Genomic DNA, 22,552 nt, shown 5'->3' on the forward strand with positions numbered 1-22,552 from the left:
CTAAAAATCAAGAAACCAAGTAATAGTGAGAACATCTTTGCTCGTAAACAAATAAATATCAGTGTCATAATCTGTATTTTGTATTATATATCTGACTGTTAGATAAGTAAAATCTAACAATGACTGCTAAATGTTGGAAAAGAAATATAAACAAACTGACATTTTGTATAGATAAATTGCTGTTAAATCCTATCTTCTTTATTAATATATACACAAGCATATAATATTTCTGTATTTAATGTATGAGAAACCCTTATTTCAATGTCTAGTAAATTATGGAGGACATTTTTACATCAAACCACTAGAACAAATAAGATTAGGCTAAGTTATCTTTCTCTTCTCTGACATGAATTAAATTGATTCAGGTAAAAGATGCAAAGTTCTATTCTCAAGGTATACTGAAACCATAACGTTTCATTATAAAAAGCTGTTGGATCAGCTGTTTCCTACAGCCAGTAAACATTTCTGTAAAAAACACATGTGAAACCCTCCAATACCCAAAGAAATGAAGACATAGTCTTAATCCTTAACTACTTTGACTTTCATCTGGCAGGTATCACATAGGTCGCACTGCACTGCAGGAAACAAAACAAAAAAAAAATGCTTTGTAAATCTCATTGCAAACTGATTCATAAGATTCATAAGGCTTGGCTGTGCTGAGGCCAGCAACACACAGAGAGGAGCAAAACCCAGGGCTGTGCTGTGTGCTGTGATACTTAATTAAGTCTAATTAACCTCTTCTCCATGGGGAGATGTAAGGCTCGGAGAGAGCAGCAGCCAGGACGTAACAGCCTTGTCTCATCAGGATGGGCAGATCAGCACATTTGTGTGGGGCAGATGTTTCAGGCTTCTGGAGACATGATACAGCAAAGGATCACAAAGATAAAACTTTATTGCATTTTATATTGCATTTTATTTTTTTTTCCCCCTCTCATTCTGTTTGTTTGGAAGGAAATACAATTGTCATGGTACATTGCTGGCTCAGTAGTCTTCTTACACAGTACGGGCAGATTGGAGCAATCAGCATGAAACCTGTCAGCATCTCAAGAAAGCAGCTACATTCAAATTTATGCAGGTAGCACTGTCACCCAAGATGTAACCACATGCTTCTGTTTTGTTTTAACCCATGTTAGATTTCTTACAAGCTTTAGGCATTCAGCAAGAAGAAGTAAAATCATGTTTTAAAGCCCTATAAAATTGTCTAGCTAGACAAAACTTTTTGCACATATGAAGAGCAGCACTCATGTCAGCATGGCATCCCTCAGCATAAACCTGTGCATCTGGTCCAGATAGGAGCAGATAAAGCATCGCATAGAGAAGGCCAGTCTGGATTATGTTGTGCAAGGGAGTGAAACTGCATGTTACCCATGGGATCTTGCACAGAACCATAACCAAGAGCTCAATCCCATGTCCTTTCTCAAAGACTCTCATTGTCACTGACAGCTGTAAGGGGGCATCTGCTCACTAGCTCTGGTAACCCCCACAAGCAGATACCCAGAAAGAGAGCCCTATAATCCTGTGATGGGACCATCATCATTCACAAATATAGCAGTTTGGTATATTGTCTATGCTTGGGAAGAATTTTAACCTTATTCCTTAAATCTTCCACACCTGAAATGACAGGTAATGACTACTCTTTTCAGCTCTTTAACTAGGAAAATCTACAGGGCCATGGTTAAAGCAGAGGAACAAGAAACTAGAAGAATCCACTTTTATTGCTAGTTTATGTATTTACCATGGCTGGTCATCCAGCATTGCTGCCTCAGTTTACCCATCTGCAAATGAAATCTCTGGTAGCTAATGGCTTCAGAAGGCAGCTGCTCATAGACAGAGTTAAGCAATGCTCTATAGAGAAAGAGTGTCCCAGCAGGATGTAGCCTGCAGATTTGAGAAGTAGCTCAAGGTCAGCATTTTCACCAACCTGGAAAAAGTGGCAGGTGAAGGCCCTGAACATGGTGGGATGCAGCTAAAGCTTACAGCTTGTTGGGTACTTGTAGAGTTCCTCTGTCTCCCTGCAAGTCCAAGTGCCCACAAAGGCAAGTATTTGGGTTTCAGAAGAACGCTTTACTGCTTCTGTGCCACTGAACTAGACCTTGCCTGTACCTACTACCTATCCCCAGAATCCCAGTGGCTGCTGTCATACCTTTAAATACTTCAAGCTCCAGCATAGTGTGGCTGCATCTAGGCTGAGCTTGGGGAATGGCCTGCCCTACATCATTCCCTGTGCTACAATAATATGAAGCCTATGTCCAAGATGGAGTTAGTTTACTAGAATAGGTTTTACTTCTGTGCTGCTTAATTTGTTTGATCCCCTTTCAGGGGATCCCTCCTTTCACCTGTGTGGGGGGCGGGGAAAAAAGTGACTGAGGTATGAGTAGAAGATGTAGGGTATATTCAGTCTCCTGGGATCTGTCAGGTTTGTTTCTCCCTTCTCAGAAAGTCAGGAGTTTTTGCTCTACCCGACAAAGAGCATATCTTTAAACCCCTCCTTGTGTAATTCTTCCCTTTGGCATAGACATTTCACTGATCCAGAGGAAATAACCAGAATTGTTATATTCTCAAGGGTGCAAGTCTTCTTGCTACTAAATGTTGGATTTTGTTCATTTTTCAATAAAATGGAATACAGTCAAGCTTCCTCTGCTTTTCTCTTTCCTTACCCCCAGGTTCAAACTGGAACACAGGAGGTTCCACTTAAATTTGGGAAGAAACTTCCTCTCAGTAAGGGTGACAGACACTGGAAGAGGCTGCCCAAGGAGGCTGTGGAGTCTCCTACTCTGGAGACATTCAAATCCCGCCTGGACGCCTTCCTGTGTAACCTCATCTAAGTGTTCCTGCTCTGGCAGGGAGATTGGACTGGATGATCTTTCGAGGTCCCTTCCAATCCCTAACATTCTGTGATTCTGTGAATTTAGGATATTCAATCGGTGTGAAAAAGACCAAGTCCCTCCATTTGAGGGAATGAGATCTGTCCCCCAGGACTATATTTAAGATCCATAAAGCTGTACTGAATCCCAACAGGAAAACCATAATAATCCACAGAACAGAGGCCAAAAGAGTGGAACCTCAGTCTGAAAAAGTTGTACAAGTCACAGAAATAGAGGAAATCCTCTACATACAATTAACTTCCCTTAACAGATTATGTTAAAAAACACACATGGAAATAAAGCTAAAGTAGCAGCCCAACAATCACTAGAAGTCCATGGAATTAAACTCCATCCCGCTTAAGGGACAGAGTTGTTTACCACATTAAAGAGAACAATACAGAAGAGAGAACTGGGGTTAGTCCCAGGCAATGGAATGAACTCTTCCGGCCCAAAGATCTCTCCCTTTTTCAGGTTAGCATGTCACTGAAGTTCCTCACAAACATGGAGAACAGAACACAGGTACTAAAGAAGAGACCACCACCATCAGAACATAGTTTTCTACTGCATTCACAGTTATCTCACACAAAAATTGGTGCATGAAGTCATGCTTCATAAGTGATACTGGTCATAATGCTGAAAGGCCAGCAAATAAGCACTCAAATACTAAACAGAGGAAGGATGAGAAACATAAGATCTCATATAGAAATTAATTAATTGCAAAGTATTTTAGAATTTTAGGAAAAACCTTGAGACAGAGAAGCATTGCAATTTGGTTGAACTACAGGTCCTTCACTCTCAGTTCATTGATGAGATGGTTACACCATTCTGCTGCTCCTAGAGTAAGCCACTAAACACAATTAATAGGTATCTTGCCTTTTTAAAAGTACTCCCAGATGAGAAATAATAGTAAAAACAAACAAATCAACCCCCAAAACCACACTACCACACTTTGCCAGAGAAAAACAGCCCAGCCCATGCATATGCTCTCCGTGCCCAAAGGCACTGGAGAGCAGTGCGGTAAAGGAGGCTGAAGGCAAGAGAAGAGATGAATGAGAGGCACTAAATGATGGGTGAGATGGCCAGACCCCACCAGCTGCTTTTCTGAGCAGCTCTTCATGTTCAGGGCTGTGCCCTTACCTCAGCTCTGAGTGAATTGCTGAGAGGCAACCAGGTGTGACTGCTTGAAGTTTCAGAAGCCAGAGAAGTGAGGGACTTTTGCCCCACAGCCATCCTAACACTTTTATTATGGAAGAAAAAGGCAGTTCACTCCTCTGGTGCCTTGAGCCAGGCAGGAGAGAGTTGTTGCTGCTGTCACCAGTGTGAGAATAGGCTCTGGGTTTCCTCTCATACCTCCAGAGAGACCAGAGGCTGTTCTGGCACAGCTGGAAGTATATGATACTGCTTTATTTATCGGAAGGCACACCAATGGAAAGGAGAAAGCCTAGTAAGTAGGGTATTAGTCCAGGATTCAGAACACACACAGCTCTGCTCTCCAGGGCAGGCTTTCCATCTGAATTCAGGGGAGTGACAGCTTCCCTGCCCACCTATACAGAGGGTGCAGCAGCATGTTGCCTGCCAGCAGCAGTAACACCCACATAAACACCCTGAAGACAGTAAGGAGGTCAAGTTCCCTCTCAGTGGGAAGAGTAAGTACCTTGGAGAGAATATTCCCCAGGGATTAAAAGATCACACATGGAAGAATGTTCCTGGGCAAGCCTTGGCTCTGGGAGCAGCAGAGCTCACCCCCCACCCCCAAAGCAGAGGGGAGCCTGGGGCCACCCATCCTCACACACACTGTGCTTTGAAATTCTACGCTGAGGAGCACCACGTAGGTGCCAAGAGGTTTTATGGTCACACATTTGGGCTGCACATAGGTGTGCTTGGGAGGAAGAAAGCCTCCTGCCCCTTCCTTGGGGGAGCTGCTTATCTGGCAGCTGCCACAGCTCCACATCCCCTCTGCCAAGGGATGCTGGGGCCATTCCTTCCAGCTCTGCATAGCAGTAGCTTAAAACAAACAAACAAACCAATCCAAACCAAAAAAAACAACAAACAAAACCACCACCACAAACCAAACCACAACAATATACACGAACCCCAGCTTCTAAGGAGCTAGTTTCTAACTTTTATTCCCCAACTTATTTGCCATACAATGACAAATGCTATTATTTTATGTAACACAAGGGAAACTCAGTTGTGGAGAAAAGTCCCAGCTCCCAGTAAAGCAGCTTGTTTTTCATGAGCTGTAGAAGTTGGATCTATCTGAACTGCTCCCTGATTAAGCCCCTGACTTTTTGCTTCCTTACACAACAGCAGAAGCCTAGGTTTGCTCTGTTATCACTACACCAAGTATTGCAAGGAAACAGATGCAGCTTAGTTATGCTTCAAAACATTTATTTCTCAGCATGTGCCCATCTGGGACTTGGGAATTTAGCTAACACTTTGTCTTTCTGGACTCACATGCACAAATGAAAGAAGAAATTGTATGGGAGGGACTAGCTGAAGTCTCAAATTGACTTGTGGCAGAAGCCAAAGCTTGAACCAAAGCTTCCCAGATCATTAAATCACTATCAGAACACATTTTCCTCTGGATAGCAGTAGTTAACATTTACTTATTTACTGAAGACATTGAGATTTAAAACAAAAAATAAAACCATTTACCAAAAGAGAAAATTAATTGGGCTAGAAAATGTGCCAGTTCTTATTTTTTTTTCAGTATTAAATAGTAAGTTGTTGCTGCTTTAAGTCACTGAAACAGTACTAGCCATGTCACTGAATATAGACTATAGTGAAAATGGGAGCTCTACGTTCCTATCAATGATCAGCTATAATGAGGCTACTTGTAGTGCTGACTTACTGCCATTTATTTGAAATGGAAATAACTGTCTGTGGTACACTTCTGTTATTGTTCCTATTTTCCTATAAAAACAAATCACACCAGACTTCTCTTTTCCCTTAGACTTTTATCATTCACCTGTTGAAGTTGCAGAAGACATTAAGCATAAACAAAGAAGATTGATCTGCTTTCAACTTGTGTTAACAGGGATATAAAAAAACCCATCCCAAATACCAGGGGAAAAGCATGTGGTCATAAAATATCCACTTAAAAGGCAGAGAGGTGTTGATACAACACTTGAAGTGGACTTTTTCTTTTTTATATATATATATATATATATATATATATATATATATAACCAGGAAGGTAGTTCCTGAATTTTAGTATAAACAGAGACCTCTGAGGTAGAAAGAGTATTACTGTCATGTCTTTACAAGATTTTACTGATATTCAAATGGACTTTGTGTCTAGCATGTTACTGGAAAATCCGTCAAGGAGCTTTACATAAATCCTAGTTCAACCACAGAAGGGGATCTCCCTGAATTTTCCCACATATCAAAAAGATAAAGGCCCACCTTACCTATTAACATCTCTCATTTTGTTAAATGGCACTAAGCAGAACCTTTAGAAGAGCTGAAGAGTAAAGCCACAGTTTACTTGGGCATCATCTTGCTTTTCAACAACTCTTAAGTCCCCATCAACAGATAAAGAATATCAAGATGCTGGTTAATCTTATGAAAAGAAGTGAAGGTGTCTTAAAGGAGATTGTAAATACCAGCTTTCTATTCTCGGGTGATGCTGGCCTCAAATCTTGGTTTGAAGAAAAGGATCACAAATCCAGGAAGCCACAACTGAGACTGAGTTAACAGCACTGAAACAGACTGCCCAGCTTTGTGCATGGTTCTCACAGCAGCCCCTGGTTGCTACATTTTTCCCCTACAGCTGTAAGGGTGGATAAGGTGGCCCAGGCTACCCAAGGCAATCCACACTGTGCCAGTAGAGCACTATCACGGCAGATGAAGATTGCCACCAACCTGCCTGGAGAAAACACTGTGTAACTGTCTAATTTTTGGGAGACACACAGGGAAGTGACCATACCACCTTAAGCGCCCATACTTACTTTCTGCTAGGTGCATATTATAGGTGTGGCCTTTGATTTCTCAATAGATTGTGCCTGGAGACTGAGGAATAGTGAGTACTTTACCCACTTGGTTAACATAGGGGAAAGCACCAAGCACAAAGTCACTGACTTGTCAAGTCTGCTGTCAGGCTTATATGTTCTGCATTTTCCTTCTGTTCCTATGCTGACATATTTACATCTCATTCTTCAGTATCACAGCTCCATGGATTTAGTCTTCAGCTACCATAGCAGTAACAAGTTAAGTCTTCTTTAGCACAGTAGCCTCCTCTATTGGAAAACACTCCTGATGAACAGCTAAGGACTTGACATATGCCTCATTAGGAAGCCCACATTTTTTTTTCCCCAGAAATGACAGTAAAAGACATCCACTACAGATACGCTTAGAAAGCAACTGGAAAACAGACAAGACTTAGAACCATGAGCTTGTAATTATAACGCAAGCTGTTTAGTGGGATCTCTATACAGGTATTATAGTGACAGAGCTACAATATTTTTTAGACACCATGCTTTTTCATGAAGTGCAAATAGATTCACAAAATTGTTCCTTGCTTAAGTTAGCCTTCACTGAGATTCCCTGTAATATAATTCTACTTAAAGTTAAAAAGCAGACACTCACTATTGTATCTTTAGCCCTAACAGACAATGATTCACGCTAAGCAATGGCTTTCCTTAGAACAAGAAGAGACAATATTGAATATGAACTGTTTTCATATCACTGTTCAGATGCAGAGAAACCACCAAGAACTTTTCCTCCCATTAAAAGAAAAGATAATCTGACAGGAGGTCCTAAGGATCATGCTCTTTAATAAGGAAGAATTCTTAATACGTGGATTCTATCCACAAAATGTTATGGTTACTGTTACTACAAGTCTTCACTAAAAGCTTTTTTCCTTCACTGACTCAGCTAAACAGTTACAAAGGCTACCCATATGTGATTTTCCCCAAACTAGGGAAACCAACTTGACATTGGATCTCACAGCAGTGTTGTGGCTCTGCACAGTTTACAGCTTTACTGTCAATAACCACTACAGGATCAAATATGTTCATCCCCATCTTGCTCTGAAAAACACTTTCTCTTACTGACATTAAGCTCCCTGCAACCCTTTGTTCAAACTGAAGCTATAAAAAAAAGGCTCAAAGTGTTTTACAATTGACTTCACACCTGTTGCCACCTTCCTCCTCCCTACCCAAAACAGCTGCTTCCAACTGCAAAGTGACTAGACACAGGTTTTGGACATGTTAGCTGAGCAGACTAGGTCAGAGGCAAGTCACACAAAAGACAAAGAGTTTGACACTGTACACACTAACTTAAACATACATCCATACTGGTTAGCTAACCCTTTTCTCAGTAGACACCATCAATATATTTTCCCAGTAGATACTTCTGAGATGTTCTTACTTGTACATCTGGGCATGCTGTGCTTGCTGAGGCCACTTAACTACAGCTTCATAAAACTAAATAGTTCTTGTTTAGTCTCTGCCAGAAGTCAGTGTCTTCACCTACAGGGAGAGGAGAGTAATACAGAAGTCTGTTAGGTTACAACAGCAGCGTGCTTGGTATTTCGGTAGTGTAATTTTAAGATTGACACCAACCTCTGCTAGTTCTCTTTCCTAAGAAGTACTGCTCCAGATGACACTTGCCCATGCGGATGTGGCTCTGCACTGCGGTCTAGCAAGACATTTAAACTTTTGATTTTCTGCACAGCACGCTCTAGGACAAGCAGTCTGTCACCTGACACAGCTCCTGAGAACATGTGCCATGTTGCTGAGGAAAGATTCAGGATTGACCTGAAAAGAGCCCATTTTCTTACCAACTCTGTGTCTCCCAGGATTGCATCTCCTTGGACAAAGAAAGCCTGAAGTCTTCGTCTGCATAGTGCTGCATATCATCACACTGCAGTGGAAATACAGCTACAAGACAAGAAAATTTATATTATGCATAGAGGAATCTTATTTGGCAAACATCTGATTGTGTACTAACCCCAAAGGAGATGGACTGAACACCGCTAAGTGGCTAGTCATTAATTACTACTCTCATAGCTTTATACCTTCAAGAAAGTGGCTAGTAGCCCCAAGCAGCACCTGGCCAGCTGAGGCTTAACACAACATTTACTGCATGCACCACTCCAGACTCACATATCAGGACTGCTGACAGCATGACAGACCATGGAGACATCTCACCTGCTCTTGTAACAGAGTTGTGCCTTGTACAAAGGTGAACATAATCACTTCAAATCTCTTTAAGTGCTGAGGAAATTTTACTCTGAGGCTATAATCAACTTCATGGAAGACAGTTCTGTAGGAGTCTCTGCTGTTTTCACACCTTTTTGGGAAAGTAAAAGAAAATGGAATTAACCTAAACCTTCACCACTTCAACCAGATCTTTAAACAAAGCAAGAAAGTGAAATACAGAGGAGCTTTCCTCTCTCCAGTTTCCTTAGGCCACAGAGGTATGGACAGAGCCTCCCGCATCCATGGTGCCTGCCTTTGGCCACAGTCAGGGTTGCTTCTTTTTCCTTTCCAGCTGGAAGCTGTTAGTTAGAAGCACTTCTGACCACCAGAAGGCATAGCCACTGTGCCAGCATCAACATGTTCTCAACAGCCTAGCAACAATTGCTCATCAGGACAAAATGTATCCAAGCCAACTTCTGTCCTCTTCCCCTCTCCTCCCACCTAAGGTAAGGGACCTTGTGCTGACCAGCTACCAAATCCAGGAGGGAAGCCCTCCTTACCCATTTATAAGGATGGGCCACTGTGGAAGGCTGTCCTGGCTTTGGGAGTTTGTAGCCCAACAGTCATCCAGGTTTAGCTCCAGCCTCTCATCTTTAGGCTGGAGCAGTTCAACTTCAAAATACAGTGCTTCTCTCAGATATTTTACCACAGGATATTCCAGTTTCTGGTAGGGCTCTGAATAGGATTTGTCTAGAAGAGATTATTGATGTTAGTTTCCTTTTTACAGAGTGCACATTTACAAGATTTCTGCTTCACTCTTCTTTCCACCACCATTTACTCTGGCACAGTAACACTATAACCTAGGAGAGTGTATGGAAGTCAACACATGGGGACAGAATGACAGTAATGTAAGAACTGGCAATGGAAGCAAAGATCTGAACTTTATTCCTTGGCTCTGAGGATTCAGAAGCAAGACACCTGCAAAAACCCATTGGAGTAAGATGCCTATTTAAAACTGTCTCTATAAAGGTACTTGGATGAAAAAAAACCAATAAAAAATTAGTCAGGAGCACTTCAGTCACGATGAGGATTTGATTCAGGCTTCAGTTAGCCCTTTTTGCTGGCATAAATACTATTTTATAGCAATATTGCATGTAGCTGCCTTCTTGGATGTAGGTCATGATTATTGCAGTCAGTGCTAACTCTGCTTAACAACACTTAGGGATGTGATAGGTGAAAAAAGCTGTTATAACACCCACTGCACAAAACTTCTAGCATGCCCAGGCCAAGCGGGAAAATGACACTTAAGTCAGGATGACGCAAGTATCTGTCTGATCCACTATATATACCAGGTTTATGGCATTCTGGAGTGGAAAACCTCTCAGAGGCCTTAAAGGGGTTTCCAGTTCATCCTTGGAGATATTCAAAAGTCATCTGATCATGGTCCTGGGCAACTTGCTCTAGGTGGACCTACTAGAGCAGGGGAGCTAGACAACATCGCCTTCAGAGGTCCCTTACCACCTCAACCATTCTGTGAAATCTAATCATTAAAGTTACCTTTGAAAAGCTTCATTGAAAGATCAAGATAGCCAAACCCTGGCTTAATACTGGGTGGTGGGTTCTTCTTAGATTCATATTGGACATCAACAGTCTGATTAATTGCATACAAGCATGCAAATTTCAGTCTGAGGGAAGAGATTTAACATTAGATCTTAGAAACAAAAATACCTTGGACAACCTTCTTCTAGGGAATGACACTTACTGGTATACTGGTGTATCATTGCCAGGTCTGAAATAGAGTATATCATTTTCATATGTCATAGTTGTGCTATTGAACTGAAAGAAACACATCGTTACAAACCTGACAATTACGTGAGAGTTTACTTCGGTTTTGACACAATATCCACATCCCTTCACTTGACTGGCAGACTGCCCTGAGCAGAGTACACTTAGGAATAGCCAGAAGTTACCAGCCAAGAGCCCTGTGCCTACTGAACTAAAACTGACAGCTATGCCATAGTCAAGAACAAACAGTTTATCAGCTAACAATATCTTGAATATGACATAACACCCCAGAAAGGGAGTGCATTGGGTCTGAGAAAAAGACCTCAATTGTTTTACATTGACAAAAATCAATGTATAGCATGAGATGCAACACTTGTAGAAGCAAGATGCATTTGCGGTGACCTGAATATGAGCATGATCCGATCCTTTGTTATTTTATCCACTTTCTACTTATGCAGTACATGAATGGCAGGAAAAAATCCACTCTAGTCTTAGGCCAGGTAGTCATCAGCAACACCTCACCAGCTTCTGCAAGGCCTCTGAGTATATCTCAACAGCATAAGCTCACATCCAAGTCCATTATTAAATAACGTGGGGATGTCAAACTAGAGTCTAGTTTCAGAAAGCCCCTCTGGCCTTGAAAACAATTTCTACTAAATAAGAACTTCTGCCCAACTGAATTTAGTATCCTCAGGAAAAGAATGTAGATGTACTACTAAACAAAATGTCAGCTGTGACCTTCTTGCAGCTTCTGCTCAATTGAATCTCTGCCAGTTCCAGTAACCACCCTACCCCAATGCAAAGTTCACATTACTAAGCCCTTACCTTTCTACTTGTTCCACAAGTGTTCACATTGAACTTGAAGGTCGCAGTCTTCTCTGTCACTAGACTTGGTTTGCACAAACTATCCCTCAAGACAAACAGGCTGGTGTCCAGGTCTGCAACTCCTGCCACTTTTACTGCAGTAATAACCACAGTGCCATTGGGCAGGCACTCTGAAAGATAAAAAAAAAAATAGATTTTCATATAAATCTGGACTCAAATGCCTTTATTTTGTAGCCTAGCACAAAGAGGTCCTGTATGGAATTGCTAGCAAGTTTTTTTGACAGCTTACAAGGACTGAGTTTTCATCAAGACTCCGATCAGTACTAACATCTGAATTTCTTCAAGCTAACTACCAGCAGAGTGTGAACTACCTGGACAAAGTTGGTGATTGCACTTAACTTTCTCCACCTGGGAACTCTCACCTTCTCTCAAAAAGGTTTTTCTAGCCAAGATATTCAATACATTCAATACTGATAAGTAGCTTTAGAACAACTAATATACATGCTGACCCTCTCCCCACCTAGCAACATGCCCCCCCCACCCCACCCCAACCAACAACAACCACCACCACCAAAAAAAAAAAACCAACACCACCAAACATTCAACCCTGAAAACAGCCATAAAAACCTTTTTATAATGCTTCATAAATTTTGGAGGTGTGAGGGAAAGTAGAGTTTCCCACCTCCTTCTTCCCCTTCCTGTAATAGAGAGTGTAGTCACTCCAATCTGCAGTTTGACTTCCCTTCTAGCATTTTATTTTGCAGGACATCTGACAGGCAAACAAAATATCACACAAGTAGAAACTCCAGAAACATTTCAGACTGCACAGACTTGTGTGACTTAGTTATGCAGCCCAAAGAGCATTAACAGCTAATCCCCAACATGTTATTACGTATTAGCGCTGAAGGTGAAAATCTGCAGGAAATTGAGAAATCCCTTCTGTTAGCCAAGGTGTTGCCATCCTTCAAGGTTAAGTAGAGTGAAGCCTTTATTCCAGAAGTATGAAAAACCTAGAGATTATAATCGCAGGATGAACAAAAGAATAAAGACAATTCAACTACAGTACTCAAAACCTAGGAGGGCGGGTTATGACATGACAAAGGTAATGGTGCTTGCTCAAAAATCAAATCCACAGAAGAGACTTTTTTAGTCTAGAAGCCAACAGAATGAGATTTTTCTGTCATTTTGCAATAGAATGTGATACAAAATCCATTGCATTTTTTTTCTTGTCTACTTCTGCCAATATTAACTAAGGGAAATTGAAACATTCTTTCAAGGGCAGAAAATAGTTCTCCATTAATCCTCTGAAGCCTACTTCAAAGGGAAGTTTTATTTCATCTTCAAGGACATAGCATATCATGTTCACATCTCACAGCCAGAACATGCCTTTTAACTACTACATGCTGACGTCCTTACCTCATAGTTCAGATGGGAAGAAAGGAAAGGAACAGAGATTGCCAAGTGAGTGCCATTGTCCCTCAGGCTGTAATTGTACTTCTGCACAGCCTCCGGGGTGAGGTTCCAGTCTGAGATGAAGGGCAGCCAGTTTTGGTCCACATTCCCACGAGTGATGACGAGATGAAGGTTCCTCCCATCACAAAATCCTCTTGCACTGGGTAGTACTGTGATACAGTCAAGAGTCAGCCAGCATGCTAGCTGCCATCAGAGTTTAACAGGGCTATTTAAGTCCGACAGTATCCCTGGCTGAAATTAATCCAGGTAACAGCTGAGTTTACAGCCAGGTTGGTACAGTTTTGCCCAAGTCCCACTAGTTTACCTGCATCTTTAACAGCTGACACTGCTATGACTGGGACACTGAAGGTGTCACTTGCTGGATGAGTTATGAATGTGAGTGTGACATTCAGGGTGTATGCTCTCATGTCCACTTTCATGTACTAGGAAAATCAGATTAAAAAAATAAAATCAACAAGTTATATCTTAATTTCTATACCGTGGTATGCTGCAGTATCTTAGTACACACCTCTTTCTTAATGCTTGGTGCATCAAATGGGACTTGGATTACATAGGCTTTGCTTCCATTAGCATATTTGATCTCATATGTTCGATATCCGTGCTGAACAGCTTCAGGTACAGCAACAGTTGTCCCCTCAATGGTTAAGTTCACAAGCTCCACATCTGGGAGGAACATTCCCAATGTCACATTCATTAGCCTTGCACTGAGATTGGAGTCTGAAAATGAAGGCAATAACATTAAGCTCTTAAAAGTATGAAAAAACTTCAGAAAACTCAACATTAGGCTACTTACTGTTGGTTATAACAAGTTCTACTTCTTCAAATGGTGTTTCTATTTCCTTGATGATAGTATATTTTGTTCGTCCCCATTTGTTATCTTCCCACTGATGTTCCAAGAACAAGTTAATGGCATATTTTGTCCCATGCTGTCCATTGCTCACAGAAGTCTAGAATGTCAAATCAACATCCTTTAGTAGAACATGATTTTACATTAAAATTGTATTGTACCATCTCCAGGTCAGCTAGAGCTACAGCTCCAAACAATGGTCCTCAGCTCAGGATCTATAAATTCTGAAGTGGCATTTACTGTAGCCCTATGAGTTTAAGTTCTCAGAATACTCAGGACTTCCTTTGGAAAACTGCCTCCCATTTTGAAGTTTCAAAGCAGCAGGGGACTATTTCACCAGTCAAAGGGCTCCTTCTGCAACTTCCTTTGAAGTTCAGCTGTCACAACATATTCCAGGATTCAGTTCACTCCAAGCAACTATATTATTTAGATGTCCAGTCTTAGCCCATCCCAATATCATACAGTCTTGTGGACAAATGGGTTGTTCCCACTCTCCTGAATTTTTTGTGTAAAATACAACAGAATCCACACATGCTTTACAGTCCAGGTAGGACTGTATGTAGGAGTATGACATTAGGACTAAACGATGAAAGCTCTGTGTTAACCTGAGGAAGGAAACTAATCAATAGGTCTGTATAGAATTCTGTCCATCTGTGCTTGCAAGAAAATAAATTCTTCAAAGTGATGCTGACAAGAGCTATCTTTGGTTAGGGCTTTTGGAATATTTAATATATCTTTTCTTCCCTCCACTCCCCATCCTTTAATTGGAAGGAACAATATTAAGAATTAGAAAAAAAATAAGAACAGAAAGTCTGTTGCTCCTAACATAAGTCACTCACCTTATAATAGCCACCTTCTGCACCTATTGGTATCTTCACTGTAATTGCATTAAAGCCATTCAATAACACATATTTCCTGGAAGCCATTTCTTTGGCAGAAAGTTTGTGTAGATCCACACCAGCTTCAACAAGCACATCCTTAAAACTAGTTGCTGCAGTAGAGAGCAGTTGAATATATTTTGGAACAGTCCAGATGATTGTTTTGTTAGTGTAGTCCACACCGTCTTAGGGACAAGATATGAGAGGCATCAGCTCATTATTCTAGTTGCAAGTCGGTCCCTGTACATTGAAGCATTGGAATAAGGTACTGCATTTCTCACCTACAGGACATGCCACAGAAGTATCCACCATCAGGATCATCCATCGCTCTTTGTAAAATGTACTTGATCTCACCACAGAAAAGGTAATTCCCTGAGCCTGTAGAAAGGGATCTGGTTAGACATCCACAGCCTGGCAGCTTGCTGGGGCAGAGTGAGCATACCGACCTCAACCAGCTGAATTGATGCAGCAGTGTGTGGTATTCGCAGCAGAACCCTGGTGTCTGTGGTGTTGAGTCCATAACCTGCACTCCAAGCATCGCTTACAAGAAAAGCCTTCTTTTTCTCTGGCTGATGAAACACTGTTTGCCATACTGAGGCTTCTTGTGCTTTTGCCTATTCAGGAAAACTCGTCAACAATTTAAACATGCTCTTCAAAGTACCAGACTTACTACACTGAACCATTTACTGTATTAATCTGTCCAGCAGTTTTGTTGCCTTATTCTGAATACTGCTAGTGGGATACCCCTCCAGCCTCCCTCCCCACTATATAAAACTTCACATATTAAGAGCACCAGAGATTAACTGCACTGCTGCATTACAAATACAGGGTCCAAGAAGAAAAAAGCCTACCCACTGCTCACTTCTGGGCCAGGAGGTCTTAGAGATAGATTTTGTTACACAGTCCCTCACCTGGGGAATACTTAATTTATAGTGTTTTTGAGAAATCAATTTCCATTTCTTCCTTGGGGACATAGCTTACAGCTGTCTATATTTCTAACATACAAAATGTCTAATTACTAAAAATACTTGGTACAGAATTTCTGCTCTTCCTACTTAAGTGCTTTTTGAAAGGACACTTTGTACTGTGTAGACATAGATTAGAAGGATGGTTGTGCCTAGCTTTTAATAGGAAGAAAACCTGTGGTTTTACCTCTGGAAAGGCAAAAGTCCAGTCCTCAGGTTCATCTTGAACAAAGTCTTTTACAGTCTGTGGAACCTCCCTCCTGACAGAAACCTGAAGGGAAAAAAGCTTCTGTAAGGGGTTTTCTGATGGCACATGTTTTCTTGTCCTCAACACCCTACAAGTTCTATTTCAAGGGAGAGCAGCATTTCCTAGATGGATGGTTTCCTCCCACCGAGTAAAAGATCATGGCCTAAGATCCCATCATGCATGGTGCATTATTTATAGTCTACTTGATTTCAACTTCATTTTCTGCCTATCTTCCTATTTCTCCTTCCATTTAACAACAGGATTTTGTTCTTGACTCCCATGTCCTCTTCTAAGAAAAATCCTTTTTCAGCTCTCTTCTCCCCATCAAATTCAATACAGAAGCTTCCTTCAGAAAGAATACATTTTTGTTATCTCAAACAAGGTTTTTTGAGGCAACGTTCAGCAAGCTCAATCCATTATCTTAACCTTTTGAATACCATGTTAAATTTATTGTCTATTAATAAGTAGGCTATGTAAGCATAATATAAATGCATCAGTAAACTCAAGATGCATGCTGTGTATTCGCTAGTGAGTTGTTCATAGCAGGACATTCAAATTTCATTTTCAATACACATTCCTAGCATCTAATCAGCTTCAAAGACAGCATCATCCAGTATTTACCTCCTTACCTTAAGTACTTTTCCATAAGTACTTCTAGCACTTACCTCCATGTAGTTACTTTCACATAGTAACTCTCTGGTATTGCACAGACCATAAGGGCAACTTGCACTTTTCAGATGAGTTCTAACATTTTTCATATCAGGAGTACGAGATGATTTGATTTGTATAGTTACTGTGAACATATCTTTCTGCATGGGCACAGAGAACATTTGCTTGTTAAACTGTTTTTCCCTAGATAGGCACCTCCTACCCTTGTGACCTAAAAGTAAATTACAAAACCCACCCACCAGCCTCTGCAGGCTACATGCATATAGGAGTATAGCGACATAGCAACATAAATACTTTAGGGAACAGCTTCAACCTTTCATGTAGCCCCAGAACTGGACCAAAAAAAAGGTCCCTAAAATAGAGCTAATCTTGTGTTTTATGACATAGTATGAGTAAACAAGAAACAAGCAGCCAAATCTGAGCTTTTGCTCTACTGTCTATCAGACACTGAATATTAGAGGAGAGTGCAACACAGCTTCCAGACAGAATTCCCTATTCTCCTCCAAGAGAGAACAGTTGCCCTTCAAGGGCATGTGCGATATGCTTCTTCATGGGTTCATCTGTAGGCCATTCAAATATCAATACTATGAAATATTCTCAGACCTCTGGGTACGTTTGAGGAGAATTAAATCACTTTCTGCTAACAGATGTTCAAGTCATTATGACACTTCAGTTAATACCTATCAATAATTTTGTTCTATTTCACATAAAGGTCACATGTAACAGAACTCTAGTCAAAATACCTGTAACAGACTTACCTCTAAGTGAGAATGGCAGCTTAGTGCAGAAGCACGGAACTCAATGTTACTCCAATTGCTGTGAGTTACTAAATAGCCACACTGTGATGCCATGGCCTCATCCAGCTCCCAGGCTATGCCAGATCGATCTATGGGCAATTAGTGCAGAGCAGTATTAATGAGCACAGCTCCTGCTCTGCAAACTCCCTCAGCAACCTGTCCTTGCCATAGGGTTCAGCTGACTCTGCTTCGGTACAGCCCAGCTTCATGCCCTGGGCTCAGACACAGGAGAGAATTGCAAAGTGGTAGAAAAGAGTTGCGACAAAGTCTGTAAAAAGGTAGAACTGCAGACAGACTGGGACAGGGAATGCTAGCAGCCTGAGGACTTAACTAGAATAAAAGAAATATCAACATGGAAAGATATTAAATCCTACAGGTGCAAAACTCCCAGTAAGCACAGTTAGTCAGTTAGGTCATCAGTGTCAAAGCTGTCAGAATTGACAGGTGATGACAGGTTAGCAACATCAGGAGCCTGAATGGTGGCTGCCAGAGGCTCATGTTTCTCTCCAATGCTTGCCTGGCCAACAGAGTCTCTTCAAGGGTCTAACCAGTATGATGAGCACACTAAAGCTTAGCTTGTATTTTTCTAGGCTACAAAACTGTCTCTGTGGTGTTTGTTTTTTTTTTTTTTTATTTAAATCTCTCTCTTCCAAAAATAATCGGTTTATACTTTCAAACTGTACATATTCCAGAGTGTCTTTATGTATGGATGCAGACAACTAGACAAAGAACATACATTAAGCAGGTCTTTGGATGTTTGGATCCAGGATCAATGGATGTTTGATTATAAATTGTATCTAGTTAGCTAGCTAGCATGGAAAACTAGTTTAAAGCTGAGTTTACATTTTATACATATAATCTTACACCTGATTACATTTATAGCCCAACAGTCAATCTGACTCTTCCCTTCCAAGGCACTCTGTGATGCATTTCACTCAAATGCATGACTTGCTGATTACCAAGCCTGTAGCCAGAGGCCCCAGCTAGTTTTTCTTAACTTCATTAAGAATTTGTATGTCTTCACCAGGTCCCTTAGCTAAAGCAAAGAAAGTGGAGAGCTACTAGTGCAAAAATCAGTGTAGTGCCAGCTTCTGATAGTGAATTTTCATAACAATATTAACATGTGCTGTAACTGGGGAACATTTTCACCAGGAAAGAAATCCACCAGCATTAACATGCCTAGAAAACACCATGTGCATTTTGATTCTAAAGACAGCCATGATTAGACTTCATATTGCTAAGTTAAAACTCAACGAGGCCATAGGATAGATTATACAGAAATAAAGGTAGCATTTGCCTGTTACTTACAATGACGTGCAGCCTACTAAACACTGATCTTAGCATAATCCAGGGAATTCTAGTATAGGAGGACCTCAGAGAATTTTAAACATTTTACCCTGTGTAATTTTCTCTTCAAGTTCTTCTATATCAACTTACCAACAACAGAAAAAGTTAAGTGTTTGTCCTTAAAATATTCGGCACTCAGCGTTATACGCAAAAGGTTCCCCAAGCACTCCGAACTCATGAGTCCTGTGTTGAATATATTGAAAGGCTAGTAAGTAGGGGAGTAAAGGTAACGGAAATTTGTTACTTTCCAGACTGCTCTATAAAGTCAGTGTTGCAACAATCATATTCTAGCACACCTGGCTAGGAGGTGTCAAAGTTATTTTTTAAACCAGCAATACTTCCAGGAGAAAAACCAGCTCTGAAATCAGTATTCCAATAGTAAATGTCTGGTCAGCAGGCAATGCTGCCTGCAGCAGCCAGTCATGGAACAAAGTATTGAATTGGCTGCCTCAATCCAAACACCTTAGACTGAATAAAACAGAAGAAGAAAGTTAAGAAAGTCCTCCCACTGTCCTGAAAAAGAGAGGAAGAAACCCTAGAAAACCCAAAACACCACCCAAAAAAAAAAAAACAAAGGCAAAGAAACCCCCCAAACCACACACACCTACTCACAAGAGGAGCCACAAGCCAACTCAGGATGGGGAACAGTCACATCAGCTACCCATCAGCCTACCCTGCTCACTTGTCCAAGTACCAGAAGCTACTTGGTTCATGCTGGGAAAAGACCATACAGGAGCAAATGGAATTGCTTGAGAAGCTCAAGTCTCAAGCTATCACCACAGCATAAACTAGGCAAAAACTGCCAAAACTCTTTAAGGCAGGAAGCAGCTACAAACTGTTTCAAATGTAGGCCTAGAGACCAGAGAAGACTTGTCATTTGACATATATTTCTAATAAACAGAAGTTTCTATGGCATAGTGAGCTGTGTAAAAATGGATTTCAAGGGCTGAGAGGATGCCTTTACACAGAGAGCTCAGCAGTATACCATAAGTTAACCAGAGATGGAACTCCCATGTCAGAGCTAGGAACATCAGCTAGATGGTGGTGAATATGACATTATTCTGCCCATATTCCAAGCTGTCAACTTGATTCAGTGCAGAAGCTATATAATTACTCCAAACTGGATAATGGATAAAACCCCCTCCAGTATCTTTTTACTTTGATCTTTGGTAAATGCTAACATACTTATACAGCACCTGCAGTGAGTAGGGCAGAGAGTCCTAGAACCACCTCTCTTTATGTGCTGTTCTGGGACCAGCCCTAGTTTTTAAGCAAGAAGTTAAAATGGATAGCGAATTTGGTTAAAGAAAATAAAGTTTCTTCTCATGCAAAGCACTGATGTCTTCATAGCATTTAAAAGACCTTACATGTTATATGGTCAATAGCTAGGCTCAAGGAAACAAGAACAATGATATAGTCCCTGTTAATTCATCAGTCCTTGTTACCAGCATGAGGAAAGGTAGAAACATTTGGTTAATATGATGGTACCTAGACCTCAAGAGTGGCTGTGAATAGTTATCATTAGACATCTCTATGTTTGGAGTTTCTCAGAAAAATGTGCAAATATTGCTGCTACAAGAACTTCAGATGCTTCTGAAACACACACATGCAGATATCACCTGTGAAAAAGCTTGGGAGTTGACATGAGAAAGCAGTTTACAGTAACATTACCTGATTGCTCTTGGGTCCATATTTCAGAGATTAACATCCCTATTAGTAACAACCTGTAAGAGAAGACAGGGACTAGCAACAGCTTCATCTCTGATGACAGCTTGCCAACAAACTTCTATGCTCAGAATGTTCCAGTCTGGGTATTAAACTATTCTCAAGTTCAGGGCTACATGTCTAGATTTAGAAATTGCAAAATAGAACCACTAAAAAGCTAGGAAAGGTACATAAAAAAGTTAATATATTTGATACCTTAAATAAGACCAGTTATGTTTATCAACCATGAAGCTCTCACCTCTGCATCAGACTCAGCTCCATTGCCCATTTGATCCTCCTCTACCTATGATGCTCTTTCTTTTATAGTTATACACACAAAAAAATTGCTTTTATTAGCTTTGCCCAGAAATCAAAGTCCTTCTGACTCCTCAACATCTTAGATCAAATAGAAAAGCTGCCACCTTTATATTGATGAAACTAATTTTCAGCTGTTTACCCTCTTAACTGCAGACCTATAATTCATGTCACCTGTTCATTTACTTTACTGATTAAATCTGCTCCTACCTAGGTTTGGTGCTTGCTTGCTCTCAACTAGCAGGTTGTCAGGGAGCAGTGGGATAACTGGTGCTGTTCTGGTAAAGTATGTAGTAATTAATTGCTTCAGAATTGCTTCTTTTCACCTAATCTCTTCTCTGGAGAGTTTGTACAGCCTTTCCTGGATAGCTGAAGTCTGGCACTGGCAAGTGTGTAAACTGCTTCATTACAGAATCATAGAGTGGTTGATGTTGCAAGGGACCTCTGGAGATCATCCAGTCCAACCCACCTGCTAAAGCAGGTTCACCAGAGCAGATCACACAGGAATGTGTCCAGGCGGGTCTTGAATGTCTCCAGAGAAGGAAACTCCACAACCTCTCTGGGCAACCTGTTCCAGGGCTCTGGCACCCTCAAAGTAAAGAAGTTTCTCCTCATATTCAGGTGGAACCTCCTATGCTTCAGTATGTGCCCGTCACCCCTCATCCTATCATTGGGCACCACTGAAAGGAGTCTGGTCCCATCCTCTTGACACCCACCCTTAAGATATTTATAAGCATTGATAAGATCCCCTCTCAGCCTTCTCTTCTCCAGGCTAAACAGACCCAGCTCTCTCAGTTTCTCCTCATAAGAAGGCAGTTTTTTACAACAAAAGGGGAAGAAACTGTTGGTCTTTAAGGCAAGTGGTCAAACTAACAGTGAAAGGGAACCCAGAGAGAGACTGATGTGTGTCACAAACTAAATGAAGATTTATGTCACTGGGTGACCTATGGGATACCTAGTAAAGAAATCATCCCCAAGTTTGGGGAATATTAACCCAAAGACTGTGAAGGAGTGGATCTGACCACAAACAGATTGGAAGAAAGGACCCTGCCTTTGCTGTGTACCAAAGACAGAGAAGTTGTACTTCTCTGCTTTCATGGATAAAGTATTGCTTTCTTTTCTCCCTTTTCTTTGTGCACTTACATGTTTTCTAGCAGCTTTAAGGATTGTTCACCTTACACATGTCAGCACATGCCATTGTTCTGTTTGCAACACCTTTGCCGAAAGGCAAGTTTGGCAGCATTTCCTAATGAGAGGTCAGAATTTCCCACATCCCTCTCTCTATATATTTTTCATATTTAGACTAAGCTTATATTGAGGATCCTTTTTGGCCTGCGCTTATGCCTGTAACATTTGGGGTTTGCCCCTACCTTTGCACATGTGAAGGCCGCAGGACCGAAGAGCTGGAGGGTTTATTTGTAATTAACAGCGATGTCCTCGAGAGGGAGCCTGAGACTCTCTCAGCAGCCGGGCTTTGCTCTTAAACCCAGCAAAGATTATGCAGGATCGTCTTAGACAGGCATATATATTTATGCTGTTTATCACGGCTAACCTTACTGCACCGCTCCCAGATCAAAAAAACTAATTGAATGTAAAAAACAAATTTTGCCATGTTCCAAGATGCTGGAAACAAGTTTTATTCACAACTGGTTTGTATTGCTGTTATTTCTTTCTGAAATTCCCTATCTGA

The 22,552-nt window shown here is 41.0% G+C and overlaps 1 protein-coding gene across 1 annotated transcript; it reads right to left on the reverse strand.

Moving 5' to 3' along the window:
• Nucleotides 1-519: 519 nt before the first annotated feature.
• Nucleotides 520-19,021, reverse strand: LOC309438068 (uncharacterized protein; the record flags this gene model as incomplete). Its single annotated transcript, XM_082048975.1, has 19 exons — nucleotides 520-575; nucleotides 8,650-8,749; nucleotides 9,020-9,161; nucleotides 9,571-9,760; nucleotides 10,568-10,695; nucleotides 10,773-10,846; nucleotides 11,621-11,790; nucleotides 12,513-12,630; nucleotides 13,037-13,242; nucleotides 13,398-13,515; nucleotides 13,602-13,810; nucleotides 13,887-14,040; nucleotides 14,780-15,003; nucleotides 15,100-15,196; nucleotides 15,265-15,432; nucleotides 15,971-16,054; nucleotides 16,696-16,839; nucleotides 17,458-17,585; nucleotides 18,934-19,021. 19 exons carry the CDS (start codon nucleotides 19,019-19,021, stop codon nucleotides 520-522), a joined length of 2,598 nt encoding a protein of 865 aa, XP_081905101.1.
• Nucleotides 19,022-22,552: the final 3,531 nt, after the last annotated feature.

Source organism: Streptopelia decaocto, assembly GCF_964273445.1.
Source record: "Streptopelia decaocto genome assembly, chromosome: 3".
Taxonomy (NCBI): Eukaryota; Metazoa; Chordata; class Aves; order Columbiformes; family Columbidae; genus Streptopelia; species Streptopelia decaocto.